Source organism: Stylophora pistillata, chromosome 1 (genome assembly GCF_964205215.1).
Source record: "Stylophora pistillata chromosome 1, jaStyPist1.2, whole genome shotgun sequence".
NCBI classification, from domain to species: domain Eukaryota; kingdom Metazoa; phylum Cnidaria; class Anthozoa; order Scleractinia; family Pocilloporidae; genus Stylophora; species Stylophora pistillata.
The window spans coordinates 24,953,247-24,978,967 of NC_142519.1; the positions used below are offsets into that span (position 1 = coordinate 24,953,247).

At 38.2% G+C, this 25,721-nt stretch overlaps 1 protein-coding gene and 1 non-coding gene across 2 annotated transcripts; both read right to left on the reverse strand.

The window, feature by feature from the left end:
- Positions 1-187: 187 nt before the first annotated feature.
- LOC111326203 (exportin-7) lies at positions 188-25,050 on the reverse strand. The gene is made up of 35 exons (XM_088746802.1): positions 24,976-25,050; positions 24,735-24,881; positions 23,769-23,859; positions 22,348-22,418; positions 20,331-20,426; positions 19,976-20,041; positions 19,270-19,305; positions 18,853-18,921; positions 18,696-18,734; positions 18,265-18,391; positions 17,147-17,220; positions 16,665-16,784; positions 15,556-15,702; positions 14,728-14,847; positions 14,568-14,620; positions 13,880-13,937; positions 13,136-13,271; positions 11,725-11,830; positions 10,666-10,801; positions 10,267-10,340; positions 9,815-9,895; positions 9,076-9,139; positions 8,797-8,950; positions 8,066-8,136; positions 7,627-7,715; positions 6,633-6,823; positions 6,026-6,080; positions 4,916-5,075; positions 4,617-4,706; positions 4,076-4,124; positions 3,387-3,544; positions 2,793-2,843; positions 2,630-2,677; positions 1,079-1,206; positions 188-910 (listed from the first exon to the last, which is right to left on the reverse strand). The coding sequence occupies exons 1-35, from the start codon at positions 24,985-24,987 to the stop codon at positions 796-798; spliced, it is 3,282 nt and encodes a 1,093-aa protein (XP_088602928.1). The 5' UTR covers positions 24,988-25,050; the 3' UTR covers positions 188-795.
- On the reverse strand, positions 17,355-17,427 carry Trnat-ggu (transfer RNA threonine (anticodon GGU)). The gene has a single exon. It is a non-coding gene; the product is annotated as a tRNA-Thr (tRNA).
- Positions 25,051-25,721: the final 671 nt, after the last annotated feature.

Consider the following 25,721-nt stretch of genomic DNA (forward strand, 5'->3'; position numbering starts at 1 on the left):
AAAATCGGTAGGAACTCGGAAGATTCCTCAATCATTCCCGTCCTGATACAAACTGCCACCAATAAGACGAGTGCGTTCAGCGTAATCATACTTCTTTGACCAAATGAAATATCTTTGGGTTATGACGTAAACTTTAAAGTGAAATTGCTGATATTGTTTATTGCCCAGAAAATGCTAGAGATAGACATTGATTTAATCCTAATTTATTGAAGTACATACACAATTTTGCAAGCAACTCTTTCATCATTTCTCAGGGATAAGCTATGTAGAAATGATTGAATTTTCATCAGTTTTTACGAGAGACGAAATAAAGGCAGACTCTGGAAACGTGCATGCTTGTCCTCCCCAGAGGGACGCGTACAGAATTCTGACATTTACAGAGTCGACTTGGGAGAAAAAATTCCATAAATGAAGCTAGATCTCTAAAAGATGCACTATGTATTTTACCCAAACATAAGATTCTATTTCGAGTAACTCTTTTGCGTCAAGAAAAGTTAGGCTATCCTTTCGTTTTTCTTCTCTTTTGAATGTGCGCTGCCTGGCAGAGAAGTAAATGTTCTCTTACGCGACACTCTTTACATCAAACGTTCCTGAAGCCAGCGGCTCGCCATGGAGCAAGTTGGTATTCTAACTATTGTTTTCTCTGTAAAATTACTCGGTCCCTTCAGGAAACAAACACAAGTCCTGACTAGCACGTCTTCATTGGATGCGATTGATCCCGACCTCTTCTTTCGTATTGCACTTTCCTAAGGTGACAATCAACTAATCGACCGATTGGTCGGTCAAAAGCTGTTATCACGCCACCATATCCACCCCTCCATCGGCTTTGACTGCCGTACCTCCTCCATTGCTTGAAGCCTTCAGTGAGTTGTTCACTTCCCGTCTGAATATTGATAAGTTTTGGGTGAACCTGTATCAAATAACGAACTTTAGGTTACAACTTACATTCCACATCCTTTTTTTTTTATTTTACGCGAAATTCAACTAAGATATTTCATATTTTTAACTTATTCTTCGGACACTTGTTCAACTGGCTTATCTAAACTTGCGCTCGATTGTTGTTGTCGATAGTACTGACCTGTCCCTGTTTTTGGTGATGAGCGATGGTTCTACTCCGTCCATAAGATTTCTAAAACACTGCGCCATATCTTCTTGTTTCTCCGGCGGCTGCATCGCGATAACATTCCGTTGTAACTCTTGAAAGTACTAAAATAACCAGACTTTTGTTAACTTGAGTAAAGTAACATTATAAACACGGTGTCGAGTTGTAAACCTTGGGGACCAAGACTGACTCTTACTAGAGTGGCATCCCAACATGCGATCGGACCACTCTAAGCTAAGTGTGACAACGTTTCAATACCTGTCTTCTTGGTAAAAGAGAGCACAATTTTGAGATTGACCACTCTTAAAAAGTATATCAAGCTTGAGTGAGGCTCAGACCACCATGGGCCTTGAAAAAACCTGGTCGAATCAACACGGTTGAAACACGAAATGATACCAATCCTTTTGAATTTTTCAAAAAATTGCTTGGAATATGTTTTAACTTCAGGTCACATTCAAATAGACAAAACTGACTTAATTCAAGGTATAGAATTGACTGAAAACAGAGTAAAGATATATTATGATGAAAAGAAGATGGCTTCCCCTTTGCTTTGAAAACAGACAGGTGGTCGTAATGAAAGGCAATCGGATACAATAAGTAAGCAATCAAAAGTAATTCTTACTCTTTCCTGTAGTTCGCAATCGTTTATTGCACCGTCCATCTCTGATTTAGTAGGGAACTTAAGCAGTCACGACGGGAACGCCACGGAAGACGTCGATTAAAAAATGAGTTTCTACTTTTAGTTAGAATTTCGAAAATGGCTGCATGTGTTTACCGTCTCATAGGGCGCCAGACCTCAAACTCAACATAATGCATAAAAGTAGCGTTGAGTTCCAAATGTAAATTAAAATAATTTGCCGCCGCGGTTTCGGTTCGCAGACGACGCAAATTTTGGGGATTTCACGTTGTTGTTTTGCAAAGGACGGCTAAGAAATGTATAAAGTTTTAAAACGCAAATTCTGGGCTATTGTTCTGCCAATTAGATCTATTGTTTCTCCACGTTCTCGTTGCCGTCGCCGTCGTGGTTTGGTTAAATTCCCTGGTGAAACAGAGGAGGGGGAGGGAGGGGGTCAGGCAAAGACGAAAACACGCTTACCCAGGCGTTAAAAAAGAGAGCACCCCTAAATAATTTGCGCTTCAGTTATTTCCACAAAAAGGTGGAAAACGAATAAATTTCAAATTTGATAAATGTTACCCTCGCGCGACCCCTGTGAAATTGGCGAACGACTGACGAGCAACAAAATAACGACAATACACCGCACCAATCAGAAACTCTGTTCGTTTACGAAACGAGTTACGCAATAGATACACTGACTCCAGGAAGGCGCATTTTTCCCCTTCCCCTAACCGCTGCTTTTCTCTTCCTTATCGCCCATTCTCTCGGAAGTAACCTCTTTCTTTTCCCAGATTTCCTCTGCTCAAAAGTCCAAGATGGCGGCTAAAAAAAACAAAAGTTTGCGAACGCTGGCTTGCCAAAAAAAAAGAAAAAAACCCGGCACTGCAGACGTCAGTAGACTGTTATCTTACCTTCTCGTTAAGCAGGATAAGACCGAGGAGGGGCCTGGACATGGACCACTGCAATGAGGAGAAAAGAGATCAATTCGACTAAGACGTTTCAGAATCCAGAGTTTCCAGCAAAAGTCACGCCGAGAGAACGATGTGCAGTGGTTATAACATACGTTATCATTACCTGGTTTTTACAATCTTCAAACATGACAATGTTCAATACCGTCGACAGCATCTAGACAAAACGAAACAAAAACGAGCTGTGGTCAACATACTTTCTCCAATGGAATTCTAGTCTAGGGTACTTATCACTTTTTTAGACCGGGGAAGAAAGATGTGATAATTTTGGCTGGGACAGAAGACGAAAAATAGAATAAAACTACTCTCCCCGTTGAAATGTCTTGATCCTCTCCTTGAAATTGCCCTAAAATTCAACGACCAACCTATGGTTTTATCAAACCTCCAATTTTTTCCTATATATGTACACAGTGTTTAATCGAAAATGCTTCAATACTATACATAACATAAACTTAAAAAACCCTTTAACATACAGGTGATACTCCTGAAAAAGGACTTAAAATGTTTGTGGCTCTCGTCATATCCTCTCATCTGTTTGATTATGGTGGGTCTATTTCTTAATTCCCTATTATTTTTTGGTCCTCCCTCTTGAAGGGGTGAAAAAAAACCGTCACACAACCCGTGACCAACCTCCTTCCCGCTTATTACTGATGAGAACCGTAATCAGGCAAGTAAATGAGTACACTTAGTTCATACTGACCTGTTGGATCATTTCCGGGTGGGACTCTAATATTCGTAAACATGGTGGTTGTGGTTCCATACCGGTTGAGTTTTTCTTCCGTCTCTTGGAAAGCGTTTTGTACAAGTGAGTCACTATAAAGTCTAGAGTACCGCAACATCCTGTGCAGACCATAATGTCTGGCAAGAAAAACGAAAACAAGGTCAACTCTGCATACAGTTCAAACAAGGTTTTTTTTTAAGATTATTGAGGTGAATGCACTAAAAATGAAATAAAATCGTTTGTCTCACGATGCAGTCAACTGTTGCACGCACGATTCACAAAGAATCTATCCAGTCAACATTAAAGTCCAAGACGCTTGGATGCCCATAATCAGTGGAAAAAAACCCAGACGCTTGGATGCCCATAATCAAGACACAGCAAAAAGAGAGTCTCACGAAAGCGAAACGCTGAGGGCACACATTTATGAAATGTGCCCATCCCAGCGGACGGAAACCAACCAATTCCAGCGGAGTTGAATGTTTCGTAAGGAGAAACGTTACCAGTGTGGCTAATTGCCTGAGGGGACTTGCAGTTTGGAGTCAGAACGTGGCAATCCAAAACAAAATCGAATACATTACGATGTCAGTGAGCATTTTTTATTAATAATCGCGCTCGTGACAACTAGATACACTACTTGTAAATTAGTAAGCAAACAAGCTCTTCCTCACCTAAAGCTGTAAGGCCCTCCAATATGGAGGATAATATATACATAAATACCTGTGAAATGAAAGGGAAAATCGTTTTAAATGCTATTCTTTCAACGAAATGCGTGGCTTAAATCACTTGCAAATCTGGGTTGCGTAGCAAATTTCGCGAGATGTTATCATAGAGGGTATGCCCGATTAAGGGTGCCTGTCTTCGATTTCGATTAAAACGTATTTTGATTGAGAGTCGTAACCTAAAGGAATCACAGCGCTTCCATTCAGAACACAGAAAAATATGGCAAGGGGACCCATCAGTAAATTGGGTTAAAACAATAAAAATTGCGCAAAGTGTGGAGGAAACACGAGTTACCAAGTCGCGATTTGTGCTTCATCTGATTGGTCGAGGTGGCGCGAGTTTTCTGAACCAGTTGCAGACCGTCAGGGTGCAAAACCAATGAAATTCGGATTAGTTTTGACAATCAACTGTAAATTGCTCACCATTTACTCTGTCTCTTATGACCAACAATCCCTTCCCTCCCCTCCCCCCGTTTAAATGACTACTTACTTGAGGTTCAAGGCTACTAAGAAAATTCATATGATCCTGCGCTAGAATCTCCAACAGAGCATAATACGACTGACTCAACTTCGGATATTCCTGAAAGATAAAAACTGTGTTACTACCCCGGCAGTATCATTTTATAGAATAAAAACCGCACAGAAGGGGTTGAATAGTTTTAAAAGAACCTACGCCATTGTCCGTGTACCTTGAACCATTTAGTCTATGTTTTGTTGGGTATTCATGATGCAAACGAAAAATAAGTTAAAATTCAATAAGTATTTAAAACAACATATAAGACAACTTACCAATAAATTGCTGTGCGGAATTGACGATAACATTTCTACGAACGTTTTTAATGCTTTCTCCAAAGCATCGTCGCCGTATAAACCAAATACACCGAAGTTTACATAACCACCACACAAGGCAGCCTTCAAAATGGAAAAGCAAATCGAGATTCCTTTGAGTCTGAAGGACAGTTAAGGATGAAAAATACCTGTTTTTCTTGGCTCAGTAAATTAAATGGCGGATCAGGTTGTCCAGAGTTAAGTTTCGTGTTGTTTTGATCCTGAAGGAAATCATTTCAGGAGAAAATAGGGAAGTACCGGCAACCAGGGACCTGGGCTAAGGAGATACCTTTACGACCAAGGATGGAGAATAAAACGTTGCAATTATTTCCGGAGCAAAACTATAAACTGAAAACTAAAAACTAATGAAACGCACTGCTCTACTAATCCCCTATACTAGTTCTAAAGAGGGAATATACCAGCAAACGGAACACCAGCTACTTAGTCTAAAGAGATACTCCAGCGGTGCGTGATGTAAAATTTTCAGGCCGTAAACATTAGGGTTATAAAGAGCCAGGCCATTCACTGGATTCACAAATCACAAACGTCCTTTAACTCTTTCACTCCCAAGATCTCATCAGTAATTCTCCTTACTGTCTGCCATCTAATTGTTATGATGTTATTTCGAGGAATTTGGCACTGGATCAACTGATAGTCCGCAATTTGATCTTTTTCTCATTTCTCATTTCTCATAACTTGTCTGCTTGATATTGTATCGATATTTCAAGGAGAAATTCTGTCTTGGTCAACCATGGGAGTTAAGGGATTATACTGTAAGGATTAGCGATGTCGAAAGCGTCTACAGTAGGATTGATAGTAAATTGTGCGCTCGGTCGTCCAATAAAGAAAGGAGTTATAATTTTTGTCACGAACGTACGGCAAAGAAAACTCTGAGTTCCCCACGAGAAAGAGAACCCCAGGCGTTCGGTTTTGGCTATTTCCTCTACCGTCTACATACGTTGCTGTTATTTAAGCAGACTGTATCCTCTGTGTATCGTGGCTGACCAAGACGTACGTATTCTGGTCACACTAATCTTGAGAGATTTTAATTATTGACGCATTAAAAGATACTTTAGTTTATACATCTGGTCCGCAGGCGTGTCTGTTAACGTAAGGATTCGTGTCCCTGAAAATGAATGATTTTCTTTCAATAATCAATGCCATTACGAAATGTTTAAAACCAAAACATTGTAGAATTGGGAGTGCTCGACTACATTGAACTGAACGCACATTGAAGAAACTCATCTGGCTAGAATAGAGTAGAAGTACAAAATTGTTCTTTGAATAAGGTTCAGAAATTTCTTTCCACTCAGGTGAACGTTACGATAGGAGTCAAACACCTGTTTTAATATTCACGGTATCGTCCTGAGATGTCCAAAAAAATGAGCCTATTCTCGAAGAAAATTTTGGATTTTTGAACTGAATAACTAAAGAGAGTTATGAGTTGCTTCATAGATAATCAGCCAGACGGATTACACAGAATGCTATCGATAACAAACCTTGCTGGTACAGTTTACACAACTGAGTAATCACCAGCTTTTTAATTGAAGTAGGATGAGGTTTTCTAAACAGAATCAGAACATCTCTCTATTTAAATGGGGCGTTGTCCTTACTGCTTCCTGTCACTGGAAGTTTATCGAGGACAGGAAAGAAGTAAAAGATAAAAAAAATTAATTACCGTAAGCGACGATCATCTCACTGGTAACCCTGAAGAGAAGGATTCCGTTTGGCGAGGAAACATCGAAGTGTAACCTTTGTGAACGGTTCTGTACGAGTTCAGCCATGAGTTTTAATACTGGTGTGGACACATTAGGATCATGATACCACCATTCAATTGCACGCAGGAGAACAGACGTGTAGGTAGGATAGCTTGGGCGAGTTAAGGACATTTCTCTGAAATGGAACTTGTACTAGTATTTTTGTCACACTTACTATGATTAGTTGGATCAGTTGAATCAGTTGAGGGACGCGCAGAAAAAGTTGGTGACGGGGTTTTGACAGTAAAATTAAGGCGTTATTACACGTAGGTCTTCTTCATTTCCAGAGGTAACCGAATCTCAAGAGGCGTGCGTCGCCAACTGCCAAGCGCAGGGTTCTTGCACTTTTTCAGCAATCCAATTCAAGGACTTTCAAGGACTTTTTAGGTCATTTTCAAGGACCTTGGCTCTAAAATTCAAGGACCTTTCAATAACACGAGCGTGCGTGCAGGACCCGCCGAAAAGTCCAACGAGCGTGAGTTCAAGCATGCGCATCAGAGTGATCACGTGCTAAGTAACCAAGGTTATTTTCAATGTACCAATCAGGTACAAAATAAATAAAAATCATGTGTCAAACATCATAATCAGACGCAGGATTTGAAAGGAAAACTAGTTTTCACAATTTGTGCTAGAAACTTACACTTTTAACACCGAAAACAAAAGAAAACTTTCATTTTCAAGGACCTGAGTCTAAACTCAATGGTTTTCAAGTCCTTGAAAACAAAAAATTAAGTTCAAGGACTTTCAAGGAGCGCGGGAACCCTGCAAGCGTGAGAGCTCGCCAAAAGAGGTTAAACGACACGTTGCCACTAGAAAGGGAGCCAATTGCCATGACAACAAAACTGAACCGCCAAACTTCCGTAGCGCGCCTCGCTCAACTGAAATTTGCAATAACCTAACCTACATAAAGGATACATCCAATCAAAGAGCATCATATAACTAGACTTGCTGTTGAACGCAAAAGCGAGCCCACGTATATCTCGACAGAGACCAACCAGGGTACGCTGCAAAGGGAACACAACAATAAATATCCAAGAACCAGACTTGTGACATAAAACTTCTAAACAACCCTTTACTACGCAACGATAATGATTTCCTTTTGACTAAAAGCCATCCTTTCCAGGGCTTCCATCAGTCGGGTACTTACACTTCAAAGCCCAATAAAAACTGAATATCATGCTTGCGGCGTTCAGATTAACTTTACAGTTTCTTCAGGTTTTTTACTTTCACCACTGTTGAAGTACATTACTGCGATGATCAATCTCATAAGTTAGAATACTGAAATTAAACCTGGGAACAGCCTTGAGGTGCAAATGGGTTTCTAAACCGAAGGAATTAACAAAACTGAAAATACCTTAGTTTCTTCTTGTTGGAAAGCATTGTTTCCAACAGAAATCAAATGACTCGCTACTGAATCCATGGTAGCTGAAAAATTAAAAATAATTAAATAAATAACACTGAAAAGGAAGAAACACAAAGATAAATGGCGTCATGGTAGACCAGATTAAAAAGTTAACAATCTGCTAAATTTGCGCGAGATCCTATCTAGTTCGTTATGCCATCGGTTACCAGACTAGGAATCTTGAAGAGGCACAGCATGATCGTGAAAGTCTTACGGCGTTTCCCGCAAAACGTGGAAGTCCTTTATAGCTTTACCTATTTGTTGGTAATGTCACCACAGGATATGGTTCACGAACAATATTTGCACATGCACCTTGTGACTGGCGGCGTGAAACCAAGATTTTACCCACACCTTTCGATTAGCCACCCTCAAGCGCCTTCGCCTTCGTCGCAGTAATAAAAAGGACAGCAAAATCTTTTCATCTTCCGACGAGCTCGCACTTTCGTTAACACCCGCCATTGTGAAGTCTGTGTGTAAAAAAAACGCAAGCGCATTCGCATCGATCACTGCGCTGATAGCTCAGAACGCGCGCACACTGTGAGGAAATGTTCACTCGTGCCCAAAATCGCAGAAAAAGACACCGCACACTTGAGGAAACGGCGTAAGGCAAGAGCACGAGTGACGCTCAGCTCAGCTGATAGCTCAAGTGTGCGCCGGGCTGTAACAACAGAATGAGATCTTACTTGTTATCGGTGACATGAATGATTCGAATTTCTCTTCATCCTCACCCAAATCTACCATCAACAATCTGCCAAGGGCAACATAAAATGTGGTTCTACTGCGCATGTCTTTGTACGCTCGAGAAGCGTGCGTTCCCAGAAATGGAAAGTGCTCACTCTGGAAGGAAGACAGGGTGAACAAGTTTATTTTCACAGCTATCTTTACTCTTATCAAAGTGCAATCCTGCAAAATTATTTCTTAGTTGCGAGTCAGACTGAAGTCACAACTTAAAATAGACGTACCGTATGATTGTTGAGCACAAATTGTACAGCATCTAACTTCACCAATTTACGAGCACTGCTATAGTTACGATACGTTAAGGCATAATTTCGAAACACGTTAAAGCACAGCTACAGCATTATAGTAAAAATGAAAACAATGTGCTCATCGTGTTTTCGTCGAAGCATAAACCTGCGAAAAAGATACCTCAAGAACCCTAACATAACGAAGGCATCGAAAGTTTCACAGATGTGACCTGATTCAAATGACTGACTCAAGACTCTTTCGACACCAAATAAAAATTTGTTGGAACTTAGCCGGCAAGGTTTCACTTTATGCATTATTTACAGCTGATTTCAACAGCTCTGAGAAACCGAAGGTCCTTAAATGAAAAGCACAAGATGATCCACCAAGTTTGCTGAATATTGAGACTACATGTAGGTATCATACTACTTGGGTTTTATCACAAAAGCTGCGATCTTATTGGTTACTCGCTACCTATTCCGTGGATGAAAGCGAGTGAAGAGAGTATGTTCGGCCTTTTTTTAATCATTGTTCCATAAAAAAACGAGCTTCTCTTGTTGCTAACGACTAAAAGATCCATACTAACATAATTTGTTATTCGCTCTCTTTTTCTGTGCATGACACTTGATTGGAGGATCGCTCTCAACAACTATCACGCGATGGAAATCTCGAGATCACAGCCTTATCATTAGGTTAGTTATATAAACTTCAATTGGTAGACAACGTTAAAAAGGATATCCAACAGATAGATCACTCAGAAGCTGCAAGGTTTTGGAGATGATGGCTTCACTGGTGCCCCAGAACTTCATGTTCGTGATTCTAAAAATAAGATAAGACATCTCGGTGGCCATTCTGATCACTTTACGTTATTTTGATATTAAGTCACAGTCGAAGAGTTCTTTGAAAGGGATCGACCCATCAAACTGTAAGCCAAACACCAGCTTATGTGAAGCCAAGCTCCGACGAAGGGCTAACGCTCGAAACGTCAGCTTTTGTAATCGTTACGGTGGCCAATTTACCATTTCAACTTTGTTGATATATCCAAATTATTTCGTTACTCCCACCGACGCAGCCCCAAACAGTTTCTTTCGAAACTATCAGCCTTTATTCATATGTGAAGCCAAGTTTGCTGGAAAGGATAAGAATGAACATGAGAAGTGAAACAACAACATCGACAAAACACCCCTTACATTTTTCCCATAAAGACACTCAGAACGTTTGATTCATCGTGAAGGCCAAGTCTCTCTGAAAGTCGCCTGTAAACCTGTTCGTAAAGGAGAGAACAACTGTTACTTGGTCATCATACAATGCTCGATCAAAATTTTCTGGCCTTTGAAGTTTTGATCCTTTTTGAAAACTCAGCTAAACTATGGCGAGTTTTACTTTGAGCTATGAGAAGTTTGATTTACCGTGGACTTACACACTGCATTAAACTCGAATTTGTTAAACCAAATCTTTACATAAACAAACAAAATCCCTTAAGGAAAATATGTCAAACACGATCAAGTGATCGCGGATTTTGAATTTACAACACAACGAGGTGTCCCTCGAGTGCCTTGAGTGTAAGGGAAACTCATTTTTTGTTTCACCTTGGAAGTCTTCTGTGCTTGGTCCCCAACGTACATCTTCCGAAACTGTTCAAAGAAACTCAGTATGGCCAGCTCCAGCTTCTCACTTCCTCGCTGAGAAAGTTGAGAATCTGTAAGATTCATCAGTTGCAAAACCCTACGAAAAGAAACAAAAAAAAAAGCTCGGTGCACTGTGACCGTCTGGGTGTGAAAGAAGTCTTACCAGAAAATGACATTTGCTACTGTAATAGTGACTTAAGTTTCAACATCCTAAGAATTTTTTCGTTATTTAAACTCGAAACAAGATGAAAAAAGGTCTTTCTCGTCGAAATGTCGGTCAATAACGTCACCTTCAAACCATCCTTCCCAGGAATAAATGCACTTTTATCCGAACGATAAAATTTCACCATTTACTGTAGTCTGGTTTGGTTTGTATAATTAGTGCAATTATTGTTGCTTATGGTAGACTGTGAATACGTAATTATGTCTTAACTAGACAGTCTCTAAACCTCTTTTCAGTTTCTCGGTCTTGTAAAATAATACATAATACATAGGGCAGGAAAAACTCTACTCTGGCTACTACTATACCACGACTACTACCATAATAAATAATAATTATAATAGTATTAATCATAATAATAGTAATAGGGTTAATGATAAAATGGATGAAATTTTTTCATGCCAAACAAAACGAGTTTTTTGTCCAGTGATACAAATGTAAGTAACGTCTAACTACCCCTAAGACTATTGTTGAAAAAAAGTTAAGGTGTTTACCCATTGAATCATTAAAGAAAAAACGCACACTATAATCTTTGTTGCATGTACTAAAATGAAGATTTCATCTTGATTCCGTTCCAAAGAATGAGGTCTCTGTTATCATAGAATACAAGTAAAGACTACACTCTCTACTTGTGTGTTCTATTGATAACAAAGACCCTGACAGAATTTTCCATTTATTTCAACTTAGACTTAGGTTTTCCACCATTACCAAAACATTGGTGGAGGATACAGTAGAATGTCGACTGGAACAACAAAAAGATAATAATAATAACAGCAGCAACTGAGCAGCAGCCTACTTACCTACACACAAGTTCACCATCCAGTGCATCATACTCATCTACTGTTGCATAAGACACTCTCCCTCCAATCACAGAGCCAATGATGTACACAAGCCATGTTAGGCGACCTCAAGAACAAAGGCAAAGGTTAGTAATGGTTTATAGGACCACAATCACAGAGCCAATGATGTACACAAGCCATGTTAGGCGACCTCAAGAACAAAGGCAAAGGTTAGTAATGGTTCATAGGACCACAATCACAGAGCCAATGATGTACACAAGCCATGTTAGGCGACCTCAAGAACAAAGGCAAAGGTTATTAATGGTTCATAGGACCACAACCTAACTTATCATGAATTGAAAATCAAAACAAAAATTCTCAAAAGGAAATTGTAGTACTCCTGGTTGAGTATAAAAAAGACACTTTATTGATGACCAATACAACTTCTAATAACTTACTTATTATGGTCAAATTGAAATACTTAGTTAAATACATGAAATTTACATATTTATGGTGTGTTTTACATAACATTGTTCTCTCACTTTTGTATGACGTCATCAGCTTCATTTCAATAAGACATCTCACACTTACATGTCCTTATTAATACTCTATAGACTGCACAGCCAATCAGAAATAAAAGTAGAAATAAACAAACTGCGAAGAGGGAGGGAAATCACGAGAGACTAGTTGGCAATTGGTTTCAGTTTTGCATCTGTTTGATTAAAAAGTCTGTGCCGGTTTGCTCAAACAATCAGAGACTGTTTCAAAGTTGAACCATCAAAACCCCAAAATTACTTTCAAGTCTCTGGCAAAATTTCTCTAATACTGCATCATGAATGCAAGCAATGAAGTTTAAGGTGATCCATTATCTCAGACTCAACAGTTGAGGCCATTTCGCTTGAGCACTACAACATGTCTCTAAAGCAAACTACCACACCACCCAACTCCCACTTCACCCCTCTGGTGGGCAATTAAAAACATGTAAAGGAGAGTTCATTATCACATGCATTTTAAGCTCGAAGTTCAACTGTTGCTCAATGCTGGGTAGTTTTGTCCCAATTGTATCAAAGTTGATTAACAGATGTTAAAAACATGCAACACTTTTGATCAAGTGATAATCCCCAAGAGAGTTGATTATGAACTTAAACATTGAAACATTGCATATAAATTTTTCAAACATGTCCACTTTTACATATTAACTCAAGGCTGTGCTCTAACAGCGCCCGGTGGCCCCTGGCGCCTTACTTTTGCTCTTGGACGACTCAGAAATTTTAGTTTTTTCACACAAAGCATATGCTGGGCACCCTGGATTTCACAGTTTCAGAGCACTGGGCTCCATTCAATTTTCGTTAAAGCGCAGCCTTGTAACTAATGCCTTGCATAAAATGAAATAAAACTATTCTCAGTTATATGGTCACTCTTGGGTGATTACCTTCCTCAATGGCCAGGTCAGTGGTTGAAGCAGTATTGTTTTGTATCAGTTCCTGATATCTCTGAGCAGATTGGTCAAACAGTGAAATTAGCAGCTGACAAGTTTTCTCATATTCACATCTCCCAAATATAGAAAGCTGCAAAGAAAAAATCATCCGATGTAATGTATATTTTTAGTTATATGATTTAACAATTATTGGATGAGGTTGAGCACGATAGTGATAATTATCAAGGCCAAAGTTTTGTGTCACCTGCTGAAGCTGAAGGCTGAGGTGGGTGCATAACACAAACTGAGGCCTTGATAATTATTGCTATCATGCAAAAACCAAATCCAATAATTGTTTTATTATGCATATTCCTGAGCTGCACTTGTAAACACAAGAGCGCATAAAGTCTGTTGTCTGTAGGTATGACATAAGAGAATGTATAATGATATGAATTGTTTGTAATAATATTTTTATTAACCAGCCACCTAGACTAGCATTGGCTACCTGTGGGCCAGGAAAAAATTGTCACTTGTCTTCAGAAATTTGCAATAATAAAGTTTGAAGTGTCTAAAAAGTTGTCAATAAATTTTGAAATGAAACCTTTTATTACACAGTGGGTTGACATCCAAGGAGCAATCATGTGTGTATAATTTCATCTGCAATCAGCAAATGCACTCTACTCTTACCCATCATGACTGAAACTAGCCAGAAGGGATATTGCAGTTTTGCAGTTTCTTTATACATGGCAGTCATGTTACCTGGTCCAGCTGCTGTTGAACTGTTCCTGAATCATCCAGTGGATCCTCAGCACTCTCCCTAAAAAAACAACCAATTCCTTGTGAGAATGTAGATAAAAAACTCAATTCTCTTCAGTCTCCCACATACTTTTTATACTTTGAGTTCTAAGAATTTGGTGTTAAATTGAAGAACACCTCCAACTTCATAATTTTCTTGCTTCTCATCACCATTCTGCTTAAAAATGTGAGGATAATTTTCGAAGAAATTTTTTTTTGGTCACTCGTTAAGGTGAAAGGGTTAAACAGTGGAGTAGTTGTTAATTTCTCCAACAAAACTATATACTCTGGTTTTAGAACTACTTAGAAAGAATCTCCCCACTTGTCTATCTGATTAAATTGCCCAAAATAGAGCAATTTTTAAGTGAGTTTCCCAAAGTAATCTGAGATTGCATTGGTTTTGCTTTACTTTGCACTGTAATTGGTACAGAAACTTATGCCCCTCTCTCAACCAATCGGAAGCAAAACTAAAACCAGTCACGACTTGATCACTTGCATTTTCCTGCACTTTAGAGAGTTTGGTTATTTTTACTTTGATTTCTCATTAGCTCTTGGGGGTACATTCATTTCTTTTGATTGACTGTTGAAATTACTTTGGTTTTGGTTTTATGACTCTCAAATGATAAGCACTCTGTACAATCCCCTACCTTACCTTAAAACAACTTCAACAGAAGCCATCCGTGATGTGACATAAGCTTTGGTGACCTGACAGTAGACAAGAAATGAAAAGAAAAAGACAAATCAGACCATTTGTAAACAGCCTCGATCCTTTGATTACTGTGGATCATAACTGTTATGTGTGAAGATAATACCTCAGGGGCATAAGTTTCTAGAAGGTGTGGTTCCGTGTTCTTCACATAGGGCATTGAAGCAACCATCCTTTGCCACAGACTCAATAGGTAATGTAAACTATTAGGAGCAAACTGCCACATCTGAAAAAAAAATGCACAAAATGCATCAGTAAGAGTTTTCTTCAATTTCTAGCTATTTTAATGCATTCAACTCTTGCCCAAAAAGCCATCCCAATATGAGGTTGCATAAGAGAGGTTGAATCACAGTCACAGCGATATCAATTGGGATCTTAAGCAGTCAGGACGGCAATGCCAAGGAAGACTTTGATTAAAAAATGAATTTCTACTCTTAGTTAGAATTTCAAAAATAGCTGCATGAGCTTACCGTCTCATACGGCGCCACAGCTCAACTTCAGTATGACGTACAAAAGTAGCGTTGAGTTCCAAATGGAAATTAAAATATTTGCCGTCGCGGTTTCGGCTTGCAGACGACCCAAATTTTGGCGATTTCACGTTGTTGTTTTGCATAGAACGGGTAAGAAATGTACAAAGTTTCAAAATGCACGTGCTGAGCTATTGTTCTGTCAATTAGATCTCTTGTTTTTCCACGTCCTCGTTGCCGTTGCCGTCGCCGTTGCTTAAGGTCTCTATTAATTGGATGAGTCTGCATTAAGAATATTGACTTTGCATTCAAGGAGGCAGAACAGATGCTGCAACTCCACAAATTTATTCATAATGACAACAACTTCAAAATTGACAATTCCAAAAGTGATAGAGACAAACACAGTTAGGGGAAGTGACACTCTGACATAAATATACTACACTGAATGATTCATTGCTTCATTTTACCTGCAAACTTGTCACTGTAAACTTTGCTATAAGTGCTATAAAGTCACTGTAACCTTCCACCTTTACAATCTCTCCAAGCTGATAATTAGACTTCAATCTTGCAAGCAGCCGGCAAAACTCATGGTAATTATTTGGATCAGCTAGAGACTACAAATAAATTCAAAAATTAGCAGTAAGCCCCTCATTTTTCCAGTATCTCTGAATTACAATTAATTCCTTAAACTGGGACATTTGACTACTGCACACCACCCAAAGAGAATCTTTCCAGTAAATACATGTATTGAGAAAGGGATGGTGTTAAGTCTGGTCTCTCCAACAAATCTTCTTGATACATTACATGTGCTATTGCTCACAGGCTTGATTTAGTATTGACTTTAATTTGAAGTACAAGGAAATGTGCAAACACTCACTGAACAGAGATAATTTTCTTTCAAAGGTGCAAAGGAAAGTTCCTAAGGAGAGTCATTTGCCAGACAATTTGGGGAAAATTACTGCTCAAGGCAAATTACTGCCCAAACATTTGTTAGAAAAAACTACAAGCATCTGAAAATCTTCTTTGAATTCACAAAAGACCTGAAATTTGTCATTTTCAGTACAAAGCACTCAAAATTAAGGAATCAAAAAATTTCACTCTCTTTACTTTTGTTACATACCAAAGGATATTCACAGGGCAGGAAACTTTCTTTTCAATTCACTTGTCCCTTCGGACAAGTGTAGTGTGCATTTTACATGTCTGGACCACAAAACTACTTGTCCGAAAAAAAATGGCAACAGCAATTTAGGGCTTCAAAAATCCTTTTTTTTATTTCAACCATGCCCCAGTTAAGTGGAAATCAATGGCGACACTTAGCAAAGAAATCAAATACACAACTTGCACAAAAAAGAAAAGATAGTTTATTTCCAAGGCACTTAGCTGTAAAATAGGGGAAAAAATGATTTATTATTTATCCAAGGTCAGGCAACATTAGAGCTCTACAACTTTACTTGTCCAATCGGACAACTTCGATCATCTTTTTCCTTGTCCGAATGGAAAAGTTACCCGTCTTGGACGTTCAGACGGGCCAAGTTTCCTGCCCTGAATCAAGTTCATGGTCATCTGACAAACGTACCTGAGGTGACTCTAATATTCCCTTGACGCCCTGAACCAACTGTTCTAAAAACTTTGCCCTCTCATTATTGTTAAATAATGATCTTCTAATGGATGCTAGTTGGACTAAACATGAAAGGGCCTGCAAGATACAAACAAATTCCACAATCATGGTTGTGTTACTGTAAGTACTATCATAACTAACTAGGGTAAAATACCTTCATTGGTACAACTGTATTTTTGTGTAAACTTGCTAGTAGTTACATCGATACCTTGTATTTAGTTATAAGTTGAAGATGTCGCTCAAGTGTCATTAGAATACCCTTGGCTATTACCCTGTAATTCTCAGAAATGCCAAAATGTCCATTATTTCAAAACCCTCCATTGCCAGCTAATTACAGTCATTTAATTATCTAAAAATGTTAAGAGGCATTTTCTTACCTCAAAAAAGTTTTGCAAATCTTGTGAAAAGTTCATTGTACATCTCATAAAAAGACAACTTACCATTGGAGAGAGTGAAGTTGGGAGGGCTCTGTATAAATCAAAAAATAATTGCAGAGTGGCCAAGTTTAAGAATGCTGAGGGAATAACAGACAAAACAAAAGTTAGAATGGTGAAAGCCAACACAGAATTAAATGAATATGAGAGCAATTTTTGCAGCAATGAACACTACTTATTAAGCAGCAGTGAAAATAAGGCCTGAAAAAAATTCAGGCCTGTATGGGATTTGAACCCATGACCTCTGCAATACCGGTGCAGTGCTCTACCAACTGAGCTAACAAGTCAACTGGAAGCTAGTCATTACGTTGACCAGTTTGTAATAAACCTGTGAAGTGATGAGTCGATGTTTGTAAAATAAATGAAAGTCATATAATTATGTGAACTGCAGCTAAAGAAATTGCATTTGAACCCAAGGGTTTCAAAAGGAAAACGTATAAAGGAAAAACTACTGAGTACAAGGCAGTGTAAGTCAATCAAAACCAAACACAGATTGTTCGACTCCAATAAACAATCAGTTGTAGTTCTGTTATTAAGAATTTTCAATAAGACTCAGAGTGGGTGCTAATAGTTCAGGAGTATATGCACCTACACTCATAGTCTAGGACTTGGGCTGGTTTTCACCTTTATGTTATGAAGGTAGAGTACATGCACATTGTGTTTATATGTACCTTGCACCATACGGCAATAGCTCACAGGTAAAAGGTAAAGTCTGTTTACGAGCCCAGTGGCCCATTAGGCCGGTGCTTAACTCCGGTTTCTGTAGCATGAAGTGACTAGGAGTATTTCTACTCCCCCCTGGATGGGATGCCAGTCCATCGCAGGGTTACCCCCCCAGCATTAAATTGCCGGTACCCATTTATACACCTGGGTGAAGAGTGGCACCGTGAGAGTAAAGTGTCTTGCTTAAGAACACAACACAATGTCCCGGCTGGGGCTCAAACCCGGACCACTCGATCTGGAGTAAAGCGCTCTAACGGTAAGGCCACCGTGCCTCCACAATAGCTCACAGGAGAGCAGAGATAATGGGATAACACTACAGAATATTTTGAAAAATCATCAAAGCAACCAATAGTTATAAATCATCATAATGACACTGCCAAAATCAAACAGCTGCACCATACCTCCTCTCCAGCTGGTTGGTATTTGGACAGTACCAAGGTCATCTGATGACTCATCCATGGAAGTGCCAATGAAATCAAATGAGAGGCAGTTGCAGGTGAGTTGAAGGAGGTAGCTCATCAGGCTGTGCTGTGGGACACAATAATAATGTGGCATATCATTGACAAAGATGCAAGCTTACAGCATTCAGTTGAAACTCCTGTGACCACACACCCTTGGAAAGGTGAAAATGCATTTACAGAGGAAGGAGGGAGGGCAGGCCCCCACAAAAATCTTTTATTTGAAACCCCCCCTCTCTGTACACTAATAAAATATCAACCTCAAGAGCCCTGTGAACAACAGTAAGCTTGTAAAAATAACTCACCTTCCACTCTGTTTACATTTCCTCCAAACACTTAGTAAATAATAAGGTAAAACGATAAAAGTAACAAACCTGACTGCCATCTTGTAAGTTCAACTGTTTGTTATAGGCCTTCAAAATAATTCAAGAAGATAAAGTATGATTTTTTTTTGTAATGAGAGAGTTCAATTTAACAGTCCTATATCTTAACAGTAAAAGATTTAATGGATTATAGACAAAATAATGTTACCTCACGTAAAATATTTATTGACAGGTTGAAGATGTTAAATAGGGATAAATCTCTGAAAGATGATGCTATCTGAAAATAGAAACAAAATGTATGTCACTGGTGAAGCATTAAGCTCACCCTAGATTATATCAGCTAAGAGTCTTAATGTACTTATACTTAATAGAGGAATAATAATTTAGAGTCCTATACAAGTCATGCAACTGTAGTGTCTTTTCTAGTTGTTGCTTTTTTTTAAATGACTCAATTCCTAAATCTCTCTAGTCACAAAATTGGTGACTGCAAATTCAGTCTTTCAAATTTCTTTTACTTCCCACTCCAACTAAAACAGTTGCAGCTTTGAGTGCTACACAAGCACCTATAGTAACATAATTACTGTACAATCATCGTTACTGCCAAGTGTAGTTATGTTTGACTAACCTTTCTGTGTTTGGTGAGTGATCTTGTTGAATCAGCCTTACAAAAAAGAGAGGAGTTCATCATTTTTAATGCTAAAATTCTGCTTAAACTTCCCCTCTTTACCAATTCATCTTGTTTAACACTTTGAGTGACCAACTCACTTTTAGCATAATTTTCAGTTAACTGTTGAACTCCCAATTTAACTCCTGATTGTTAATTCTCCCTGTCTAGCTGCAACACATTTCCTTTTAAGTTAGTTGCAGGAATTTTAAATCAAGATACCTACTTTTAACTGATAAGTTTGAGTATTCTCATGAAGTGAATGATCTAAAAATACTTGCACAATACTCTCAATCAATCAGATTTAAAACTAAAACCAACTGTGAGTCATTATGTTGACCTTTGTTGGGACTGGTCACCATTGTCCTTTTTTTCTTCAGAGTCAATAGAAATATCCTCTAATTGTTTGTTCTAACAACTATTGGCTTAATATGTCATCATCTGATTTGTTAAGATGTTGAAGAGAAGGAAGACCAATGTAATCCAGGATTATCTTCAACACTGAACTAATTTTCTCCTGACTGGAGAAATTGGCGTGTAAATTAGTAGAAAAGGTGCCTATCTGTATGTTAGCTCCACAGTATATGGACACTCTCTGACAATAGCTGCCAGGACGAAGGGAGGATCCAATATTTTTAAAGACTTGTACATACAGAGTTATTCATACCTGATTCATTTCACACACTAACTGTGAAAGTATATGTACTCCAATAATGCAGTGATCTACTGATCCCTAAAAAGTAACAAGTAAAGTTGTTTGTCAAATGAAGTATGTTTCTTTGATAAAACTTGAATAATAACAGACCATGTGTGAAAGCTTGATTGTAGTCATGGTACAAGGGTGTGGGGGGGGGGGGCATGATCAGAAATGAATCATAAGTTTCTCCTCTTCACCAGTTTAGATTGAAGCAGAAAACAAATGAAACAGGATCAAATTCAAAATCATTTTGACCTGAACTTCATTTTCTGCTATAATGTGTACATCCATGTACTCAGAACTAACTACCAATCAAGTGAATTACCTGAATAAATTTTCCCACATCATCCACAAGGGTTCTAAACACCAAATCATTTTTCTGCACATCAAACCAGCTTAGTTTTGTCAGTCTGGCAAGAAACTGGATAAAATGGAGCAAATAATTCCAAAGACCATAAATCAAACATTACTGTAATCAGGAAATAACAAATACAATAACCCTCTCATTCCAGCATATTGAAACTCACTTCTGGAAGCTCAAAAGGCTGTAAAAATTTGTTTTGTATAATACTACAAAAAGTGCCCGGTAGATCTTACATACCAACTTTGAAAAATTGTTTTTTTTTATGTCAGAAATTAAGAAAAGTAACTTTTCAGTGAGCAAGTGTTTTAGAATGTGTACCAAAATTCTCTTTGAGTCAAGTAGGGTACCTAGTCAAGTTGCTGTCGGTTCAACTCACCAACGCCAACTCGCCGACGTACAAAATCGAGTAGAGACATCGGCAAGTTGGTCCTCAATCCAGTACAACTTATTAGATGTTAAACATGTAGAAAAGTAAACGATCTTTAGTAAAAAATCATTCTTTTTTCTTCCAACAAAGTTTATAAAGATCTCAACGCGAATAAAGCATGGTAAACATCACCAATTACAGCAGCTTCAGACGCAAATGAACAAAGCATGTTAGCATCATTCCCCTTAGTATCAGACACGGCATAAATTATCGCGACTTGTCCAGTTGTTCCTTGTTTCCTCAGCCAGTTGAATGTGAATTTTGATCCGGTTCACCATAGATAAAGAGAGTAAATTAATAACAGCCACCTCATTCCGACTTGTAAAATGTTTTCGTCCGCTAACCTCAACAAATAAGAAGTTAAAGGAGGACTCAAATATCACTGAACTAAACTGATCATTCTACAGCACCTGAGATTCTTGTAATTATAAGTGGACAACTTCCAATTATCAGAATTTTTCACACATATCAGAAAAATACATCAAGTTCTCTTATTTTGATGTATCACATAAAAAACAACCTGAAACTTTTACAACGGTGTTTTGTTGTTTGTTGTTAACCACGCGAATTCCCCTCAGGATCAGACACCACTTAACTCATACTTGTCTGAAGGCGCTGCAGTAATTGACGATGTTTATCATGCTTTATTCGCATTGAGATCCTTATAAACTTTGTTGGAAGAAAAAGAATGTTTTTTTACTAAAGATCGTTTACATTTCTATATGCATAACTTCTAATAAGTTGTACTGGATTGAAGACCAACTCGCTGACGTCTCTAGTCGATTTTAAACGTTGGCAAGTTGGCAAGTTGAACTGTCCGCAACTTGACCGTAATTCTCAAGTAGGAGTCACTCTTGATATGATAAACACAGGACCCAGTTGTTCGAACACTGATTAGCACTAACCCAGGGTTAAATTTTAATCCAGGTTTCTATATTACTCTGTTCAAAAGCCATTTTGGGATAATTTTCCCAATTCTCTTTAGAACATTCAATCATCAAATTGTAGACAAATGGAATTAAGCTGAATTTTCTTTTAATAATGCTTCCAGATCTGAAATCAAATTTCACACTAACCCTGGGTTATCTTAACCCAGCTTTGAACAACCCAGCCCTGAATATGACATCTTTGCCTGTGGATACAAATTATCGTCTCTTATAATAGTTTCAATACTCAAAGATAAAATTTGTGTTTGCATCTATCCATGTAATATCCTCTAGATATTCTTCAAGACTGAATAAAGGTAACTATGGCCATCAAAATTTCAGCAGGAGAATTCTGCACAGTAGCAAGAAAACTCCATATTGTATTCAGAGAATTCTATGACCACTGATATCTGATTAACACCCCAGCATTTACTTCAGTCAAAGCCTATTTAAATTTATGAAGGCTGATAGTTTCGAAAGAAACTGTTTGGGGCTGCGTTGGTGGGAGTAACAAAATAATTTGGATATATCAACAAAGTGGAAATGGTAAATTGGCCACCATAACAATTACAAAAGCTGACGTTTCGAGCGTTAGCCCTTCGTTGAGCGATTTAAATTTAATTACCTGTATTAGAGACTGTGAGACATAAGTAGCAAGGTTTGGTCTTGTTCCAAGGTAATTAAGGACATAGTTGCCTGAAATATCATATCATACAATCTCAGTTATTAATTTAAAAGATTAATTTAATAATCAATTGCTTTAAAACAATTTATGGAATTATCACTGGTATCAACAATGACAGAAATCAGCATGAAGACAAAACATTTAGCTGAGCTCAAAAGAGTTTAAAACACAGTTTTGCTCAACAACAGCTGAGCTTTTTTGGACAATCCCTGAACAGAGCTCCTTAAGGTTACCGTGCACCTTCAGGGGTGTGTTGCGTGCAAGTGATGTAGCGTGTCCAGTTTAAACTGCAGATATCTAAACCCCTATATCAAATTAAAGCTTATAAGACTGGCTATCAGACTATATTAAACAATTTGAAAAAAAATGAATTGTCAAATTTTTCACAACTTGTAAATGCGAGCGCCCAAATCACCTTTTAAGAGCTACAAGACAAAGGGAATTTGTTATATTGCTCTCAAATTTTGACAGTGGCTGGTTTTACATACATCAACAAAAAGGTGTCTCCGAATTCTTTATTTCTAAATACTTTTTTTTTTCAAGAGCGATTTTTGTACAATCACTCCACATTTTTTTAATCCTATTTCAAAAATGTTCTGTAACTTTTCACTGAAATTGAATAAGGCAAATCGTAGACATGACTGTTTTTTTAAGAACTTTGGTCCCGAAAAAGGAGGAACACATTAAATAAGTGAAAAACAAAATTCACTTTAACATGTAACGTTCAAAACGTGATTCAGGCACTCACATTTAGAAGTCGTGAAAAATTCGACAATTCATTTTTTTTTCAAAATTTTTGGTATAGTCTGATAGCCAGTCCTATAAGCTTTAATTTGATAGAGGAGTTTAGATATCTACAGTTTAAACCGGACGTGCTACATCGCTTGCACATGAGACACCCCTGAAGGTGCACGGTAACCTTAAACTAATTTGTGGAAAATGAAATTGTTTGTATATCATGCTTCATGCCAGTTTGAGTTTACAAGTAATGAAAGGACTCTTCCTGGAAAACTGAGAGTAAAGAAACTGCTGAAAAGGAATGCTGAAAAGATTAAGGTTTTGATTGTATTGGAACTCATGTCCCTCTCAGATACTAATTGGGTGCTACTACCAATTGAGCCACAAAGCCAGATCTAGGGAGCCACGTAAATGTTTTAAGGATTCTGTATTCCTGAAAGGATTGTCTCTTTAATTAAATTAAGTAAATCAGATCATGGCTTGTGGATAGTGACAATATGATCCTAGCAGGTGAACTGCGAATAAAATGATCTGCAAGAATTGCAGACTGAATTGGATTCCACACAGTCCTGCTAACTTAACATTAACAAACCTTCCCTAAAAGCCCAGTTGAAAAAACTTACGCATGTCAAGTCTTTGTTCCACAGGAAGTGCTGTGTTCTTACTGATAAGTCTTGTCAAGGAGGAAGCTGCTATCAACTGGGAATAGGAAGACTGAAAAATGAAATAATTAAAATGTGAACGGTTTAGCAGAAGTGCTGGAAGATGTGTTAATCTTTTTTTTAGATAAATATGTTGTATTTTTGAAAGCTTCAATCTCTTTGTGCAGACTCTACTGAGCTACTAAAAATGCGATTAAGAATTATTTCCTTTGTGTTACCTATTTTAATCGTTGATAAAAGTCTACCTCCAAAGTCTCTTTTCTGACATTTTCATATATGGGCAGAAGAGATTTTATTTGCTTCTCCAGAGCATTTGCCTGCTTGTAAAAACTTAAATCATGACTACTACTACTACTCATGATGATAAATGTTAGAATATATTCATCGTCAATTGCGAAATGGAACAAAAAAATCCTAGGAAAGTACAGAAAAAGCTCAAAAGAAAAGTAAGATTGCCAACAACATGAAGTATGAGGATAGAGATTACAGCATTCACACATGAAGTATTGCAACTATTTTGATATGAAAGGCAACCTCAATGGCTTTTAGACACCTACTCTACTACGGCCAAAACTGTCAAGCATGGCACATGCACGTGCAAAGAAAAAAGAAACAACTTTAATTAACAAATAAAATTAATTGGTCATAATCTGCAACAGCGTTCACATCAAAACCAAATCATTCCACAAAATGGGACTTCTATCGTGCGATGTGCAAAAACGCGCGTGATAAATTAGCACAGAAATTAAACAACTTAGAGACGAGGAAAAATACTCTAAGAGCATAATTAATTACGCGCGCGAAATTCAGCCCAGTGGCATCAGTCTATATTCCGAAGTATAGTACACAAACTGAACAATAAACAGTTTCTTGCGAACGAAACATTGTTTGTATTATGAGCTGGAATCATATAATGAGCAAACTTACACTCCCGCGTTCCAAAAGATATTGACACTTGGTCAGACAGTCTGGAGAGTTAGTGAAAGTGGAGAGCGCTCTTTCCGCCGTATTTCTTGTCACGGTATCGGTGGCTTCGTACAACTGTTTGCAGAGGAGGTCAAGCTGAGCAATCTCCTGCGAAGAGAGACAAAGTATCAGGGAAGCTTGCACAACAAAATCGATCGCAAAAGGTGTTGCTTCAGGCTCAGTATACTTTATCCCAGATTACCTGTTCCTCCATTTTTGTTTTGGAACAAGACGTGGCGCACTCTGCATGCGCAGAGAGAAGAGAACCGCTGATGACGTCATATTTTTTAGTGATTTAAGTTTATGAACAACAACAAACATATGAAACATATGAGTGAACTGCGGTTATGAGACGTATATAAGAACGATCCTTCGCAGTAAAGCACTATTTGAGCAATAGTGGAAATCAGACCTGAAAAAAATTTCAGGCCTGTACGGGACTCGAACCACTGACCTCTGCGATACTAGTGCAGCGCTCTACCAATTGAGCTAACAAGCCAACTGGGAGCAGGCCATCAAATTAATTCGATATAAACCCGTAGATGATAAATCGAACAACAACAAACATATGAAACATATGAGTGAACTGCGGTTATGAGACGTATATAATTGTTGTTCGATTTATCATCTACGGGTTTATATCGAATTAATTTGATGGCCTGCTCCCTGTTGGCTTGTTAGCTCAATTGGTAGAGCGCTGCACTAGTATCGCAGAGGTCAGTGGTTCGAATCCCGTACAGGCCTGAAATTTTTTTCAGGTCTGATTTCCACTATTGCTCAAATAGTGCTTTACTGCGAAGGATCGTTCTTATATACGTCTCATAACCGCAGTTCACTCATATGTTTCATATGTTTGTTGTTGTTCGATTTATCATCTACGGGTTTATATCGAATTAATTTGATGGCCTGCTCCCAGTTGGCTTGTTAGCTCAATTGGTAGAGCGCTGC